The 19,190-nt window shown below is 41.1% G+C and overlaps 1 protein-coding gene across 1 annotated transcript in view; it reads right to left on the bottom strand.

Annotated features, from left to right (window-relative positions):
* The window catches only part of IMPG1 (interphotoreceptor matrix proteoglycan 1), a 111,167-nt gene extending 93,101 nt beyond the window's left edge, over positions 1-18,066 (bottom strand). Inside the window, exon 1 of the mRNA XM_077313660.1 lies at positions 17,466-18,066. Coding sequence (XP_077169775.1) covers positions 17,466-17,547 — 82 coding nt within the window. The 5' untranslated portion in view covers positions 17,548-18,066. The remainder of the gene's footprint in view (positions 1-17,465) is intronic.
* Positions 18,067-19,190: the final 1,124 nt, after the last annotated feature.

Below are 19,190 nucleotides of genomic sequence, written 5' to 3'. Positions count from 1 at the left end.
ACTTCCACCCCATATCCTAGGTTTATCAGTGCTATATGGAAACTTCCCTCATAATGATGAGAAGGTTCCTTTCATCTATTTCCCCCCTTTAACATCCTTTTATCAGCCCTATAGGAAGATGTTTCTTTGGGAGTGCTAAACTTAACTTAGAGTCATGAGACCATTTCTGTCACAATCCTACACATATTTTTCTAGCTGCATCCTCCACCAGAGCTCTACACAGGGTTCCCTAACATTATGCAACGTATCCTTGCAACACCCCCCCCCCATCTGCTACAAACTAAAATTTAACATGTTCAACAACAGTTCGTATAGTCCTTGAATTACAGACATTATCCTTTCTTCAAGATTCTTCATCAGTACTGTATATGTGTGTAAAATATTGGCTTACTGCACTGATTTTGCCCACTCACTTAGTTACGCTTATGTGCAAGCATATTTGCCCTGTTTCTCACTATTTCCAGTCTTTTTAAATGCAACACAGTTGTAGAAAGGCAGGCACCTGTCATAATTCTCTGACCTTTTTTCTCAAGTAGAGCAGTTCAGGGATTTGTTGATGTCAATATTAGAATTGTAATTTTAAATTGTGTCATTTATTGTGAACTCTGATGGGATTTCTTTTGGAAGAGAGTGTATAATTGTTAAAAGAATTATATTTGAAACTGTACATTGAGGCACACTGAGTCTGGGGTGGTGGCAGTGGTCCTGTTTTAATGATTTCATTCCAATTTTATTTATTTTAAAATGTGCATCCTGCTTTTACATTGTCACCCCCCCCCCCAAAAAAAGAAGAAGTTGATAATGGTGATGAAATTATATGGAAATGAAAGTTTCATGAAACCTGAAGTCAAGGAATATTTCATTGGCACAGACATGGAATATCTAGCTACCGTGTAAGCTTAGGCAACACGTGAGTTTAAAAATCGCAGGGAAAGTATTTTCTATCAAAAATTTAGATTTTGAGTAGTGTTCCCTCTAAGCACACTTATTACTTGTGTAAGCTAGTGGGAGAGACAATCAGAGACCTTAAAGACTCTATAATAAATTAGATGATATACAGAAGACACCCATTCATCCTGCCATCCAGGTTCACAATACACCCTTGTTTGGTCTCCTAACACTGTTACAGGAATACTTGTTTTGTAAGTTTCTCTGGTGCTTTGAAAAATGGGTCTTATTTATTTTTGATTTACCAGCTGGATTGTGAAAATACTAATCTGTGCAGAATCTAAGTTGATTTATTCCAACAGGTTGCACAAACTGGAACCCCTGCCAACAGGCACCAACCATGCCTAAACCGTAGCTGTGACAATAAAACTAAGCCGTATATGAACAGAAACAACAACTTCAAACAATGGGAAGGAAGCTGTTCAGGCTGGGGAGCCGTGAGTGGAGTGAGGTGGAAGCACGTGGTACCTATATTGGCACACATGCCCTGCCTCCCACACACGCAGCAGAACCGTGCACGCTTCAGCGGATCCCGATCATCACCGTCCTCTTCGGCCACTCCCCACTACATTAACGGCAGCCTCAGTGAGTCCCTGCTGCTAATTGTTATCCCTGATGTACTTGACTTCTGTCACTGGTAACTATTAGGCTTTCCAGCTCCAGGTTGGGATATTCCTGGAGATATGGGGCTGGCTGGTAGGAAGAATGGAGTTTGAGGAGAGGGTTCAGCAGGGATGTGGTGCCATAGAATTCCATAGAATTCCACTCACTACAGTTGCTGGAAACTGATCCCCATTATCTAGGGAGAGCTACAGGCCCCACCTGAAAGTTGGCAACTCTTAGACCAAAAGAACTGCGATAGGAGAAATATTGAGAAATCCTGATGAACTACAACACATAATAGATACATATGAAATAGAGGACATCTCAAATTTAAATTTGTGTAACTTGCTCTATGCTAGCCTGCCCATGTGCTTGATCCGGAAGCTTCAACTGGTGCAGAATGTGGCTGATAGGGTCCTCACAGGTACATCTTGGAGGGCCCACATCCAACCTGTGCTGAGGCAGCTGCACTGGTTACCGGTTATTTTCCGGATCCAATTCAAGGTTTTGGTTTTGACCTTCAAGGCCTTATGCGGTCTAGGCCCGGCTTATTTGAGGGATCACTTGTTGTTCTATGCCCCCCGCAGGGCTCTTCGCTCTGCGGGTATGAATCTATTGGTTGTTCCCGGCCTCAGAGAAGTGTGCCTGGCCTCGACCAGGGTCAGGGCTTTTTCGGTCCTGGCCCTGACCTGGTAGAATGAGCTCCCATAGGAGCTGCAGGCCCTGCAGGAACTTTCAGCATTCTGCAGGGCCTGCAAAATGGAGCTCTTTCGCCAGGTCATTGGTTGAGGTTTGGCCGCAAGATAAATTTGGCCCCCCTATAGCCCTATAGTACCTAGCACCTATGGCACCTACAACAGCTTTAGCAGCAGTAGCTGGACCATCTTGCACCCTTATCTCCCCGCCCCCCAGGATGGGGATTGGGGGTTGGTTAGTTTAGGCTATGTGTTTTGCTGCATCTTGGTTATTGTGTTAATTATGCTTTTATTGTTATGATTTTAATGTATGGGGTTTTATTGTTGTGACTCGTCTCAAGCCTCTTAGGGAGAAACGAGTAACAAATCCAATAATAATAACAAGAACAAGAACAACAACAACAACATATATCATAAAATTAACACACTGAAATGTGAATAATTCTTGAGAAAGGGAAAGAATTGTTCCAAATCAACTTAGGGTTGGAGAGGTATGAAAAAACAAATTCTTATGCAATATAAAATGCTTGCCAAAGCCAGAGAGGAATGCATGATTGATAAATGAGGCATGCCCCCTTCAGAATATATCAATTACTAATTTAAAAGGCTGAATCGAATTCTGAGACAAAAGCAGCACTGAGTGACAGCTCGCTCCTTCCCTAAAATCATCAACTGGGTAATTTTATTAACTTTCTTACAAATGCTGACAAGCAATCTAAAAACAAGGATTAAATTTTCATCAAGTGCATAGCTGATATTTAAATCAGTAGGCAAAGCTAATGACTGAAAGAGAGCTTTAATAATTAAATATAGATTGGTCTTTGGATTTGACATATGGATAAACTCAAACAAGAATAAGTTGGCATTATAATATGCACCATGGAAGACAGAGTCAGCCTCCTGCACAAAAATGACATTAGCAACCAATATCAAAGTCTGTGGTTACTGAGTCACCAAAAAGTAGCACTCTCTATGCAGTCCAACGGACAGAGAATTTCTCAGTCTCCTGACATTAATAGGGATGCCAGTCCATATGCAACATCTGACTGCATATAAAACAGGAATAGAAATGGAAGCAAATATAATGGAAGCAAATATAATCAACCCTGCATTATGGAACTTATACTGTGTACTTGACACTAAGGCATGACAATTGCTGGGTGTGGGATGTTATTTGGAAGCAACACCTCTGAGTCTGCCCCTCCTTTTGGGAATGAATGCAACTTGTTAAAATCTGTTACTAAACCCATTATTAGCTTTCTGGAAGGCGATATAGAAATCTAATAAATAAATAATGTTTGTTTAGTTAACTGGCTGCACCTATGTAATGATCCCTCACATAGCAATAATTTACAGCTCAATTGAAATGTTGTGGTCCTTGATTTTTGTCATTAAAAAATTTGGTGATGAGGTATATGTACAAAACACCATTACAACATACTTTATAACTGCCCATAACTTAAAGTGGTGCTGAGGGCATGTAATATTTGAGCAAAATACCTACAAATGATTCAAAGGAATCTGGCCATATTGTATTCAAACCCGGTTAATGGCATATAACAATTATCACACGGGGATGCATAGGCTGACTACTGTATACTAATATTTGGCACAGGAAGGCTGCACCATAGTCATAGTCCAGACCTATTATGCATGTGGAAATGCATCTACAGCCAGACATTTTTATCTAGTGACCTAGACAGAAAGAACCTAGACCTTCTGAAGAAGTTTTAATAGTAGAACGTACTCCCATATACTGAGCCACTTTAAATCTCCTCAATAGAAAAAAACATTAAAAAGTGATCAAAACACCCAGCTGACAAAATCTTAAGAGAAGTATTTTCTCCCCGTACAAGTTATGCACTAAAAAACATGCATCTTTAGTATCCTGCTTTTCTGTGTGGGAATTATACTTTCTTTTTCATAATTACATTGTTTCCCTTATTTCTTAACCATCCCTTCCCAAAGTCATTCTCCATCCCCCTAACTCAATTTAAGTATCTGGAGGACTGATGATGTTGATCCAGCTGCACAATGACACATACTGTATTGCTGAGTTGATTGGGGGGGGGGGTTATGATTTGCTGGTGGAAGTAAAAAGAAGAAGAGTTGGTTCTTATATGCTGCTTTTCTCTACCCAAAGGTGTCTCAAAGTGGCTTACAGTTGCCTTCCCTTTCTTCTCCCCACAACAGATACCCTATAAGGGAGGTGAGGCTGTCACTTCAAAAGTGACAGTTATCATCCTCAAAATTTTCAGTGAGGTGGCTATAATACACTTAAAATAACTTTGAAACTTCTGTTCTGCTGGGTTTTTTGGTTTTTTCAATCATTTCTTAGATAAAAATGGCATTACACTATTGATACCTTCTTGGGAAAGCCCTTGAAGGTTGTCAGTCCGCCAGTCTATAAAGCTATATCTAGGATGACTTATAAAACAAGCATAAAACAATTTAATGAAAAAAGCAATGAACACAAAAAGGTAAATCGAGTAGTGAAACACACCCTGTAGAAAAATAATAAACATCCAAAAAAACAGCACTTTGAAAAACCTAACATCATTCAACCAGATGAATGTAAGGGTTCATCTTTTTATGAACACTCTAGTGCAGTGGTCCCCAACCACCGGGCCGCGGCCTGGTGCTAGGCCGTGAAGGCCCCGGCACTGGGCTGCGGCTCCCTCTCCCCGTTCCCCCCGCAGTAAGAAACTTCCCAGTCCGCAAGCACCAAAGCGGCCACCAAAGTGGCCAAAGCGGCCGATTAGCTTGCAGCCCGGCAAGCTTCTTTTTGTGGGGGCGGGGAGAGGGAAGCAGGGCCACCGGCACAAACGCACATGCACTGCAGATCCACGCATGTGTGTTTGTGCCTTGCGCGGCTACAAACACGCATGTGTGGCAAACGTGCATGCGCGGCCGCCGGATCCCCCTCCCTCTCCCCCTCCCCACTGGTCTGCAGCCTTAGAAAGTTTGCGGACCACTGCTCTAGTGGATGTTAATTATAATTAAGTAGATGATCTAGCCCAGTGTCTGGTTCCCTCCTAGAAGACACTAATTAAAAACACAAGTTCACTATGACCTATTAATTTGAATTGCTATTGGGCCTTTTTATTTGTAACTCTGTCTTGATCTCCCCCCCCCCCATTTCCTGTAATCTAGTCTATTTCTATAGTAAGGGCCTTTTTGCACGGGGATCTTTGTTGCAAATTGGTCACTGAATGAAAAATCGCCATTTAAAATAGTGGAATTCGTCGTTATGCATACCTGCCTTTGTAGTGGAATCAGTTGCGTTTTTTAGCGTTTCCCACAGGCTTCCGGTCTCGGCAGAAATCGCTAGAAAGGAAGCGCTATTGCCAAGCTCGTCCCGCCCCTGGCCGTCAAGCAGCCAATGGGCAGCCGTTAGCATGCTCCCAAACAGCCCCTTTCCCTTTAAGGAAGGTTTAAAAAAAAAAAAAAAAAAACAGACCCATTGTAACGAATCTGGGTAGATTCGTTGCAACGGAGAGACCCATCCAGCTGCCTGGGGTGTTTGAGCTGTCGTTTGATCGTTTGATTGTTAACACGCTGCCTCCGAGTGAAACCCCCCCCCTCTCACGGGCCCGATTTTTGGCTGAATGGAATGTGTGAAATGTGTGTGCTTAGTGACTGAAGGGGAGGGACTGAAGCCGGGAAGCCTCTGTTTGAGCTGTCATTTGATCGTGGCCATGCTGCCTCCGAGTGGAAAAAAAATCCCCCCTCCCCCCCCTCACGGGCGCGATTTTCAGCCGAAACAGTGTGAAAAATAAAGGGAAAATACATCAGCAAACGGGCTTCTGCGAGCTTCTTGTGCTTAGTGACTGTAAACAGCTCTGAGGAGGGACTGCAGCCTGGGAAGCCTCACTGGCTAAACGGAGGCTCGCCGGTGCGTTGATCTCCACTCGCTCGGGGAAAAAAAATGGCGATCGCTTCGCCGGAAGTTTGGAGGACAGGCTCAGGAGGAGGGACTCTGAAGAAACCGCAACAATGTTAACGCACAGGTCTTTATCGCTATTGTTGCAGATTGGTTGCAGGAGTGTATCGCTTTCCGGAGGGTGAATCCACTTTTTGGGATTCCCCTGAAAGCGCTACAACGAAGCTCTTTTTGCGGGTCGGTTTCAGGAGTGTTGCAGATTGTCTACGACGTCGTGGGTTATTCCAAATTAGTAGCGTTTTCAATTAGCAACCATTGTGCTATTTTGAAGCCGTGCGAAATGGCCCTAAGAGTTAGCAATTATATAGCACTTTATGTACTCAAAACATTTCTCCCACATATTGGCATGGATCCTATTGGGCACGAGCACAGCAGTGCTAAAAGCAAAATTTTCAGTCTCCTCGTCCATTGCATCACATTGTGTCCTTCAAAATCATGGTCTCTAAGGTCACTGGAATATTTATAATTCTCTGGAACAATATAAAAGGTAAAGTGGATGTCTCTAGCAGTGTATGAGTTACTATCGCTCAGGAATATGCTGAGGCTCTTCTTATAATATAATATATATAATTTAATTAAAAACAAAAAATACCATTAAAACAAGGAGAATGGGACCTGCCAAAATCCTTTAGTCTCAGCCAGCCAGAGCCATAAGTTAAATCTGGCCAGGAATTGCTTTAGATTCTAGTACCTTTCAATTGTATAATTAAAAAAAACAGGACTGTTATGAATGTTACACAGTGAAAGGGGAAAATCAGTGAAAACCACACCATTTCTGCAATGGGACACCGTTGTTGTTGTTGTTGTTGTTGTTGTTGCTGAAGAAGAAGAAGAAGAAAGGTTAGGGAACCAGTGGAAGGGTAAAGGGGGCACAGTACTGCGGGTTCATTTTGGGTTTTAAATGCAGCCTTGTGTTCTTACTGTTAGTGCTCAGAGGCTAGCTCTAAGAATGGCTGGAAACTCAGGGACCATAGAGTTTCTGACAGTTCCTACAGCCACCTTTGTAACTTCCAGTAAGTAAATGAGTTTCCATTTTTTAAAAAGAATTCTCCTGCTGCAGGCAATGGAACTTGGAGGCAGGGGCTTGGGAGACCTCTGAAAGTTTGAGGTTAAACGGGAACAGAGGAGGGGGAGAAGAAGAAAAGCTTTTTTTATATCCCACATCTCCCTAGCGTTATCCCAGTGCAGCTTACAAACTCCTTCCACTTCTTCTCCCCACAACAGACTCCCTGTGAAGTGGGAGTGAGGGGTGGGGGGCTGCCAGAGCTAATAGGACTGCTTTGTGAGAAAATCTCTAAGAGAACTGGGCCTGGCCCACACGCACAGGGATGCTAGACCCAGGCTGGGGCTGGGAGAATCCCCTCTTTGGTGTTGGTCACCCTGTTTTGGGGATTTCAGAATGCAGGGGGGAAATCCCTCAAACAGTGGCTTCTCCCCACAATCAACAGGAAGAGCATCCTGATGTGCCGATGTATAGTTTGAGGCCAATTTATTGTTTTTTTTACCATAGAGATTCCCCAAAGCCAGAGCATTTTCCTGATGTCTCCAATGTGCCAACATCATTTCTGGGTGACATCAGCATACCAAAAACTCTTCTGGGATTAGGTAAATGTGTGGAGGGGGGCTCCCAGAAAGCAACACTAGACACTCAGGGGGCTACACATGGAGAAGTGAGGAGTTAAACCCAGTTCTCTAGAACAGAGACTGCTGCTCTTAACAACTATAACAAGCTGGCTGTTAAAGAGAGTTATCACCTGCTCAGTTTATGGCAGGAATGAGATTTGACTCAAAGAGTTTGTGATTCATAGTTCAGTTTCAGCCACTTTACTATATTATACCAATAAAGCACTAGTTATTCCTGTGGACATTCACTGTATCTAATACAGCTGTCAAACATTCATTGTCAATACTTACTTTATACTGTAATATTTCTAATTTTAGAAGCAGGCAAATAATGAATTCTTATTTAAGAAATTAGTAGTTAGGAAGATGATGCACTGTGTTAAATCAGGGCCAATTTACTTTTCCAAATATGAGAACATTCCTAAGAGTCAGACTTCAACAATACAAAAAAAAATTGCTTTCTGGTCATGTGACAGAACTAGCTATATGTATATAATTCACCCATCACTAGGGTTACTAGATGTCCTCTTTTTAGAGGACATGTTCTCTTTATTTGTGTGTCCATTCTCTTTTGGACTCTTAAAACCCCCGATGAAAATGCCCCTCCTTGGGGTTGGAAGGTTAGGTGTTTTCCTCACTATTGTATTCCTCGCTAGCAATTCTCCCAGCTTAAATAGTAGGGGTATTTAAAATGAGAGTTGTTGTTTGAAATAGTCAGTTGGGAAATGTGTCCTCTCTTTTGCTTTTCAAAATGTGGTGACCCTTATGAGGTTTCCATTGTGAATAGAAAATGTTGTAATCAGTACAAATATTGATGTCATGGGTAAAATAAAAAATATTTCTGACCAGAACAATTTGATGCAGATTTATTTTACCTTTTTTACTGGGATAGTTACATGAGGAGACTTCCTTAATAGTTTATTTACTGTTCGTTAGGATGGAAAGTGGAAAGCCAGCATTAATTAAAACGATTTTTCAAAGCGCACAGAAAGCTTTTGTCTGCGGGACTGAGTAAACCTGAAACTATTTATTCCCTGAACTGAAACTCACATCAGATCTCCAGGAATAAATGCTACGTGACCCTAATATTTTTTTTCTGGAAAGGGAAAGGACACAATGTACAAGAAGTATTTCAAGCTAAGTAAATCAGTACATCAGACAAAGGGTGAGCTCACAGAGGCATATTTCTCACTCAGTAACTGAAACACCAAGTGAAGAACTGCAAGTCTGAAACAACTATTAAACACTACATTCAAAACTTTTGTCTTACTAAAAGTAGCAAAAATAATACTTTTCAGTGAAGGCGGGTCATAAACAGAACAAGGCATCGCAAACTTCATATATTCCTGTGTGAATCATTCTAAGGTTGCCACCACTGCCTTAGCCAGGTTGCCTGAGAAGGGTGAAGGATGTGATGTTACTTCTGGGTGATGGTGTAGGAAGTAATCTCAACAGTAAAGACATGGGGGGATTTCTAGAGCGTCATTATGGAGGGCAGTCTCTCTGGCTGTTTCCTCCCTGCTCCTCAGTTTCTTGAGGGAAGGGAATTCAGGCTGAGAGAAAAGGGTTGACCCAAATTAGTGTGCAAATGGAAAATCTAATCAATCTCAAGAATCTGGGCCTTTTCGCACGGGGATCTTTGTTGCAAATTGTTTGCGGAATGAAAAATCGCCATTTAAAATAGTGGAATTCGTCGTTATGCATACCTGCCTTTGTAGTGGAATCAGTTGCGTTTTTTAGCGTTTCCCACAGGCTTCCGGTCTCGGCAGAAATCGCTAGAAAGGAAGTGCTATTGCCAAGCTCGTCCCGCCCCTGGCCGTCAAGCAGCCAATGGGCAGCCGTTAGCATGCTCCCAAACAGCCCCTTTCCTTTTAAGAAAGGTTTTTTTAAAAAAAAAAAACAGACCCATAGCAACGAATCTAGGTAGATTCGTTGCAACGGAGAGACCCATCCAGCTGCCTAATGTGAGCTGTCGTTTGATTGTATGATCGTTGGCACGCTGCCTCGAGTGATAAAAAAAAAATCCCCCCCCCCTCACGGGCCCGATTTTCGGCTGAATTAATGTGTAAAAAATAAAGGGATTTTATTTCAGCAAACGGGCTTTTATGTGGTTTGTGCTTAGTGACTAAAGGTGAAGGACTGAAGCCAGGGAAGCCTCTAAACAGAAAGAGGCTCGCTGGTGCGTTTATCCCCGCTCGCTCGGAGAAAAAAAAATGGCGATCGCTTCGCCGGAAGTTTGGAGGACAGGCTCAGGGGGAGGGACTTTGAAGAACCCGCAACAATGGTAACGCACAGGTCTTTAGCGCTAGTGTTGCAGATTGGTTGCAGGAGTGTATCGCTATCCGGAGGGTGAATCCACTTTTCTGGATTCCCCTGAAAGCGCTACAACGAAGCGCTTTTTGCTGATTGGTTTCAGGAGTGTTGCAGATTGTCTGCGACGTCGTGCGTTAAGGCAAATTAGTAGCGTTTTCAATTAGCAACCATTGTGCTATTTTGAAGCCGTGCGAAATGGCCCTTAAGGGCCATAAATGTTCAAATTGAAAAATTCAAACTAGCAGCCCCTGCTTTGTCTACATCCCATTATGGTTTCTATAAAGGAAATATGATAATTACTCAGCATTTCCAATTTGACCTCAAGATACACACTGACTGAAAACATCTGATGTTGGCCAACTATTTCTGTCTCCTCAATAAACTCCTTTGAAACCACTGTTGACATGTTTACAGCAAATTGAATTTGTTCCTAATTGATTTCTGTGCAGTTTTACATTACTTAATTCTGACCACCTGGTGAAATATCTGAATCATAGTGGGGGAAAAGGAATTATTACTGCAGTCCCCAAAGGGAGCATCTGAATATTAATTGTTAATATGGGTGAAATCATGTGAATCTATTATGGAACTGTAATTCAGATATATTCAGAAGTACCAAATAATGCTACATTTGGAACAGTTACAAATAATTCTGAACTTGTATTTTATAGCTCCAAGTATCCAAAATAATATCGTAATATTTGGAATCCCATTGTCTCCTACAGAAAACAGACTAGGCTGCTTGCAACAGAAGGAAAGCAAAACCTGTCCCTCCGACAACTTTTTCAGGAAGGAAACTGAAACATCCCTCAGACAGTCAGGCATCAAATGTCGTGGGGGCAGGGATCTCAGTGCCCCCCTACAGGTGTTGCCTGCCAAGGAATGGAGGAATGTGTGGGAACAAAACGTGAGTGATGTCTGCCCACGTAGGCCCAGCTGGTCTTTTCCAACTCAAAGACAGGCATAGTTATTCGTAACTCCATTGTAGCCCTCGGGGCATTTGCTCTGCATATTGAAACAGACTCCTTTCTGCTTGGGATTCCAGCCTCTAGGTGGGACTTGGGATCCCTTGAAATTACAGCTCATCTCCAGACTATAGAGATCACTTCCCCTGAAAGAAAAAACACTTTGGAGGATGGACTCCATGGCATTGCATCCCACTGAGGTCCCCATCCTCCCCAGGCTTCATCTCCCAGTCTCCAGGACCTGCCTATTTCCCCCAACCCCCGCTGGTAGTCAGAGGGGACTTGGCAAACCTACTCCTTACCCCTCAGTGTCTATTATGAATAAAACAGATTATTGTAGATAAATGGGGAAATTTTATATTATGTTTAGGACCCTTTTATTATTATGTTTAGGCAGGCAGAAGAAGAAGGTTTGTGACATAGATCTAAATAGGTAAAGGTATCCCCTGTGCAAGCCCTGAGTCATGTCTGACCCTTGGGGTGACGCCCTCTAGCGTTTTCTTGGCAGACTCAATATGGGGTGGTTTGCCAGTGCCTTCCCCAGTCATTACCGTTTACCCCCCAGCAAGCTGGGTACTCATTTTACCAACCTCGGAAGGATGGAAGGCTGAGCCGGCTGCTGGGACTGAACTCCCAGCCTCATGGGCAGAGCTTTCAGACTGCATCTCTGCTGCTTTACCACTCTGTGCCCCAAGAGGCTCATAGATAATTGCTAGAGAACATCAAATGTGCATTGACAATGTGTGTCAAAGCTGCCACTGTTCTGAAACATAGACAAGGTATAGGAAGTTGGTATGTGGGGAATGCAGTAGGAATATTGTTATACTGTTACAACCACTGTTATTAATATTATTGTATGGTTATTAATGCAGATTGTTTCAAGTATGGTTCATAAGTTCAATGTAAACCGCCCTGAGCCTCAGGGGAGGGCGGTATATAAATATAATAAATAAACAAACATTGTGGGGCTTTTCTGAGATATCCATTGAATATAAGAGCATGGTACAGTCCAGACCAGAGTACGGAGCCATGCTTCATTCTGTAGGCTCCTGCTGCTGTCCTGTTGCATCTTCCAGCTGCTACTCATTCAACTGGGCTGTGTCCACTGCTGTGGATGCTCTTCCCAATACTACTGCTTGTCTATATTGTGCCTGAGTCTGCCTTCCAGTGGTGCCTGATGTATTCACCCACTCCCCAGTACTAGTTTTCCTCTGCTTCACTGTGCCATGCCCCATGCTGCCCAGGTGGCCCTTGGACTTGCAATAGTGGTTCTTGCTGCATGCATTTGCCACATGTTCCCAAAATTATTATTATTATTATTATTACTATTATTATTATTACTATTATTATTTCGATTTATTTCCCACCACTCCCAAATGACTCACGGCGGGTTACAATGTCTTAAAAAACCCATTAAAACTCCCATTAAAAGACTTTAAAATGTCACAACATGGCAGCACAATAAAAAAGGGTCAGAGAGCTCAGGGAAAGCTCTCAGTTCAGGATTTTTTTTTTGTATTTTATAAGTGGAAATTGGTTATCCCCATTGACTTTAATGAAATTCCAGCAATTTGGGAATTCTCATTTTCTGGATTCCAACTCTGAAGGGTCCTAACGCAAAGTTCTTAATCCAGATATGTGTTATTCTGCCTCTCTAGTAAAATAAGTTTGACTTTCTTGGAGGTGTAGATGCAGAACAGAAGACTTCACTCCACATCATGTTATTCTCTGGATCTGGGTAGCTGAATATTATTGAAGATACATCTTCAAAGCACAGAGATGAACAAGGTTTTCATATGACCATCCACTGTTCTCACTCTGTGGACAGATGGATGATGTAGCCTCCTGGATGAATCAGAGGCTAGTGCTGAGGCAGAAATATGCCAATAGGACCTTTTAGTTTTGTTTTAAAAATTGCTGAAAGATGTTGGTGGAAAGTAGAAGAAGCTGTATGAATGCTCGTAAAATTCAGTGTGAATACATAGCTTCCAAACAGGCACCTACTGACATGTTAAGCAAAAATCTAAGAAAATTATCATCTTGCTCGGGCTTCTTTAATTCAGTTGAGAAACATTATATTGTAGAATAAAATTGTCATATGGACCTTTTACACTGCAAATATAAAAGGCTACAGGGTACTTAAGCATCTGAATTTTCCCATATTTTTAAGTAAGTCAACATGAGAACATAAGAAAAGCCATGGTGGATCATGCCAGTGGCCCATCTAATCAACTGAGTCCCACAGCTAAAACTCAGGTGCCACCGGAGATCCATTAATGGGGCTAGAACTCCAGAAACACTACTACTGTTGACCTCCAAGCGCCAAGAATACAGAGCATCACTACCCCAGACATAATGTTCCATTCATACCTTGTGGCTAAAAGCCACTGAAAGATCTCTTGAAGCTGTCGATATTTGTAGCTGCCACCACTTCCTGCAGAAGTGAATTCCATGCGTTAATGACTCCTTAGGTGAAGATGTACTTCTTTTTATCGGTTCTAAGCCTACTGTTCATTAATTTTGTTGAGTACTCATGAGTTCTGGTATTGGGAGAAAATGTCTTTTTTGAGGTATGAGTATGTTGGTAGAAGGTCGACACTAAGTAAGATTGGAAGCCCAATTTTTCCTGTATCTGTATTTCAGCCATATACAAATGATAACATCATATCAGCCATTATGATTTATATTATATTAGACGTCCTTCTGAAATGTTCAAACCCATTTCACAAGGGGTTAAAAACAAGTAAGGTTGTTCCAAGACATTACCTCAGAAACTAGATTCTATGATGTGATTTAGGCATGGTGTACAGATGCATTGAGTGATAATGAAGCAGCAGAGTTCTGAGATGACAGAATGGACTGTACTGTTTCAAACTGCAGCTAAAGATGACATTGTTTAAAGTTCTCTACATGATCATTTCTTCTAAGTGGTTAACTAGCGTATAGGTTAGAACCTTTGTCCTCAATGTGCTGCTTTTTAATTGTATGCTTTAAACATTTGACTTTCTTCAGCTACAGTCTGAAATGCACCACTACCTATAAACTGCATCAGGTAGAGGACTGCATCAGCTTTTTACTGGTGGATACAAATTAATCCACTAAATTTAGGATTGCCTTTTTTATGCTGTCATCGAACAAACTAAGGATATGTTTTATGCATGGCAATTGATATGTCTGTATTCTATTCCTTGTATGGCTCAGCTGACTTTGTATTTTTATTGCATTTTATTATTATATAGCTTGTCTTTTGTCTACTGTATGCTATTAAGGCCTGTAGCTATAACATTAATAAATTACTACTAGTAGTAGTAGTCATCTTCTAATAGTCATCGTCATCTATCAGCTCAGTCTACTCTGTATGCAGACTAAGCATTAGAGATAGTGGTGCCTTTTCACATTCCCAAGGCTTGATTTGTTAAAAAGGCACTTTAATTCCATGGCAAGACGGTTTGCCTGCATGGAGCTTCTTATTTCTAAGCACTGGTTCATACATTACATCAGGTAGGTTTAGTCATGGGGTTCTGTGCTTGGAGAAGGCTTGGAGAAGTTCAGAGAAGGCGCACAGAAAGCAGGGGCTTAAGTCTTCCTTTCCTGTGCCATTTCCCCTAATGGAAACAGCCAGGAGCTGCTATTTGTTTCATTGGAAATACAAATAGCTACTTGTAATTTTCCACAAGGCGAATAGTGAATCTACAGGGCCAGCTGGATAAATGATGTGGGAGGGAAGGCTGCTGTAGTCCTCATGCAAATTAAGCAACCATGTGCCTGAGTGTTGAGTTTCTAGCATGGAACTCCAGCAGTAGAACTTCCAAAGCTCACATGTCACCCACCTGGACTTTGTACTATGTGTATTGGTGCTAAGTAGTATCAAGTTCCATTAGCATTTTAGATCCTTCTGATCACTTGGGATATTTCCACATCAGCGAGAATGGTCATTGGGGCATAGGGTTTGCATCAGAAACCTGGCAACCAGTGGGAGACCCATGATGGGGGGGGGTTGGGCTTACCAGCAACGTAATGATATCACCTGTGGTGTTCTAGCATTTGCACATATGGTATGTTTACCCATAGAATTTTGATCAAAAGTTTCAGCATTGCTAGTGATACTGGCATTTTCTCCCCCCCCCTTCCCGCTGCTCAGTTAAGCAGTAACCATAAGGACCCAACAGAAGCAGGAGATTCCCAGTTCCCAGTGGAAACTTGGCAACCCTATTGTGAGGTATCCATTGATGGCATGGAAAGTTGCCATATAATCAGTGGGAGGGGCATCAATAATATAATATGTGCAGGAGAAGCTATGTCATGGTTGCACAAGTATTTTAATTCCAACAGGATTCTTTCTGGACAAAACCTTGAAGTTGTCATATTTAAAGAAGCAATAGTATACATAACTGCATTACTACATTAAAATGGCTGAAATATTGATCTACTCCTGGATGCAGATATGGAAAAATATAGATTCTTTCAAGTCATACGTTGGAAGGATTACAGATTGAGAATGTTATCCAGACAATTTTTTAAACATGAGACAATTAATAACACAAACTGACAAAAGCCAAAACTATTTAAGATAAATCTTCAGATCTGTCATAAAAACTATGTATCAAAATAATCTTGAAATAAGCTGTCATGTGTATTTTTCAAAGAAGCTTGTTATTTAATTCTTTTCCTGTCCTTTCCTGTCCTAGGTAGGTCTCTCACTTGTTCAGTAATGAACTCCTGCTCACATTTGCTTGTCATTTGCTGAAGTTAAGGATTCCCTTTCCCTGCCCATGTGTCCCAATTTTTAGAATGCTATTAAGAGATTACATTAACTGGATTGTGAAAAATGAAAGACAGAATAAACAATGGTTTAAAAAGTGAATTGTAACAAAATATTTTTTTAAAAAAAGAGGCGATAGTACCTTGATATTCATTGGGAGGAAAACATTATCTAGCTATCTTTCATTTTGCTTGATGATTAAATCATAATTCATTACTGCTGTTTAACTATGTTAGTGATTTATACAGTTTCTCTTACAAAGCCATTTAAGAAATCTTTGGCAGAAAGAGTTACAATCTGTCATCTGGAAACAGATTTCAAAATATTATTTTGATAGCTATATTGATAGCCCAATTTCATTATTCATCTCTCTTTACTCATTCTGACATTTTAATACAAACATATTTGATCTTGAATTCATTATACATTATATTTGCACTACTCAGATGAAAGGAATATGCATTCTTTTTGCTCAGGAAATAACTCAGACAACCTGTGACATATTTGAGATATGAGTTGAAATTCATCCTGAAGTACAGGCAAAGGAACCTTCTAAACCATTCTAGAACCAATATGTAGCCTCTCTCTCCACTTTTGTTCAATCGTTCAAATGTTAAATGATAGTTTAAAAAGTAAAACTAATTCAAACTACCCAAGTAAACAATATAAACATTCTCCAAAAAGTCACTGCTGTGTCACAGCAATATAAACTGTAATGTTATCAAACTTTCAGGTTGCAGAACTACAAAAAGGCCATGTTGGCTTTTAAATGCATCCGAAGGAACATTGGTGTGTTGCGATGAATACTGAATGGCTTTGTTTGAATGGCTCCCTGCTAAACAGCTGAACAAAGTGATGCTCAGTTTTCTTCCAAAATTAATTTGGCAAAGTAACCTGTGCCCTTTTACTCATCCTTTTACAGTTCTTGCATATCTAAAAGAACGTGAATGCCAGCTTGCTTTCTACTTGCACAATACTTTTAATTTGCGGTGTAGCAGATATATCCATTGCTTTTATCCTTATTTATAAAGAATATGCAACCCATTTGGAACTAAAGTTTCTAAACTTAGAAGCAGGTCTGATAGTGCAATCCTAAACAGGTCTACTCAGAAAACCTATGGCAATGTACTTGATGAAGTTTACTCCAGGAAAGCATTTTTAGGACTGCACAGTAAATTTAATCATGCCTAATTAAGCCAATGAATCAAGCCAATTGCAATCAACTTGAATGTAATTATTTCCAGTGGCACTCAGTTTAGTCGAATCAGAGCTAATGAACAGGCATTCATGCATATCTCTTTGCCTCAGCTTTGTGATCTTCCTATGGTTTCGAAATTACACATCTTATTGAAAGTCTAAACAAAATCTGATTGAAATCTACATGGAAATCTTGAAATCTTGAATCCGGTTTACAGATTGAAATCTTGAATCTGGTTTACAGAAATCATACTGTCTTTACTACTCAACCTAGGATTAATTTAAATTCTGTCGCCCAAATGACATCAAAATTTTCAGTGCAGGGGTATGCACACACACACAATAAGAGATTCTTCCATTTCTATACTTTCTGGTTGAAGCAATGTAACACAGACCATACTTCAATATGCACTTACCTTTGCTTCCTTGAATTTGGAGCGCAAGGCAAACGATAAGAAATATTAATCCAGTTTTCAAATTCATGCTGATTTGTATCATTCACAATTGTCAAGGGTAGTCATGCAGGAAAGAGAGGCTAGGCTGGACTGAATAAAGAGGCTCTATTTTAAGGAAGCAAAATCCTCAGACTTCTGACTGGCTTTATATTCTTTTGAAAGATAGGCCCCCAAATCACATTACCAAGAAGGCTCCGATACGTAGTAATATTTACACTGTACAGTTGCTGAGCAAACTGAAGCCTACACCTCTAACCTCAAGAGTACAAAAGTAGGACTGGAGCAAGAATTCTGAGAAGAGTGACGAAGTTTAAACAACAACAAAAAAAGCAGTGTCTGTTTCTGGAATAAGCGGTTTATCTGCTGCTCAGACATAATCCCTCTTATGGTCCAGCTGGAAGAGCTGCCTTCATCTTATTAACCTTCTGGAGTGGCATCTGTCAGCCCCAGAAGACTTTCAGTAGCACCATGATAGACAAAGGAAGCCTTCTTTTAGTGGCCATTACCTGCGAACACTGGACCATTCGGACACTCAGTCATGTGGCCTGTGTCACGTAGAGAAGGATTGCCAAAGGACAGCAGCCGATGAGTGTGTTACTTCAGTGAGGGAAAGTCACAGCTAACAAATGTCCCTTCAGCAAGCTGATGGTGTGGAGCCTTTCAGCTGGGAAACCATGAAAAGCCTGTTTTAGCAGGGTCTGAGGAAACAATGTCATGACTCAGCAGAAAAGTTTTATAGCAATCACAGCTTGGAGCATCCAATTCCAAATTAGATTGGAAGGGGAGGGGGGCAGTATGTGGACTGGCTGAGGAGAATGGGTGAAAGCTTTGCAGCTAACAAAACACACACAAAATGGTGACAAAGTACTTTCTTGTTCAAGCCGGTAGCCGTCTTGGTCTGAAGCAGCACAACAAAATACAAGTCCAATAGCACTTTTAAGACCAACAAAGCTTTATTCAAAGCATGAGCTTTAGAGTGTACACATTCTTCTTCAGATAACACACAATGGAAATGGGTAGCAAATACTAATTTGGATGTTATGACAGTTTACTCATTTGCTACTCATTTATTTTCTCCTTATAGCTGTACTTTCATGATCCCTGTTCCACTGTGTGTTGCCTGAGGAAGAGTGCTCGAAAGCTCACACTCTTTGAATAAAGCTTTGTTGGTCTTAAAGGTGCTACTGGACTTGTATTTTGTTGTGCTGCTTCCCTGTTCATTATACAAATAAGAATTCCACCACACAGTACTTAGGCTCATTCTGATATTCCTATTTCTTGCCATTGCAGCGAGGGTCCTAATTTTTATTTGTTAAAAAGATCCAAATGATCCAAGTCAACCAGGGAGCTGGTGTTTTCAGTGTCTTGCCTGTTTAATTTGTTGTGACTAGGCATCACACCAGGAGGTGATTCACTGGCAGCAGGAACCTTTCAACACTCTGCGGGAACACCTTGCTTTAAGTGCAACCTTCATTTGAACCTGGTCAGAGTTCTATTTTTACTTCGGATTTAAACAATGGTTACAGAAAATAAAGTTCCTTGTCTCCTGTCTGCTTGGAGCGAAGATTAAAAACAATTCTGCCGAGGGACCAAAACATGACCCTATTTTCTTTCTGTTTATCTCAGTTCGTAAGGGATTCGGGTTTTGTTTCCTGAAAAAACTTTTCTACAGGCTTCTGTAACCAG

This window comes from Paroedura picta, chromosome 1, assembly GCF_049243985.1.
Source record: "Paroedura picta isolate Pp20150507F chromosome 1, Ppicta_v3.0, whole genome shotgun sequence".
Classification (NCBI taxonomy): Eukaryota; Metazoa; Chordata; class Lepidosauria; order Squamata; family Gekkonidae; genus Paroedura; species Paroedura picta.
This window is presented reverse-complemented; position numbering and strand designations above follow the sequence as displayed.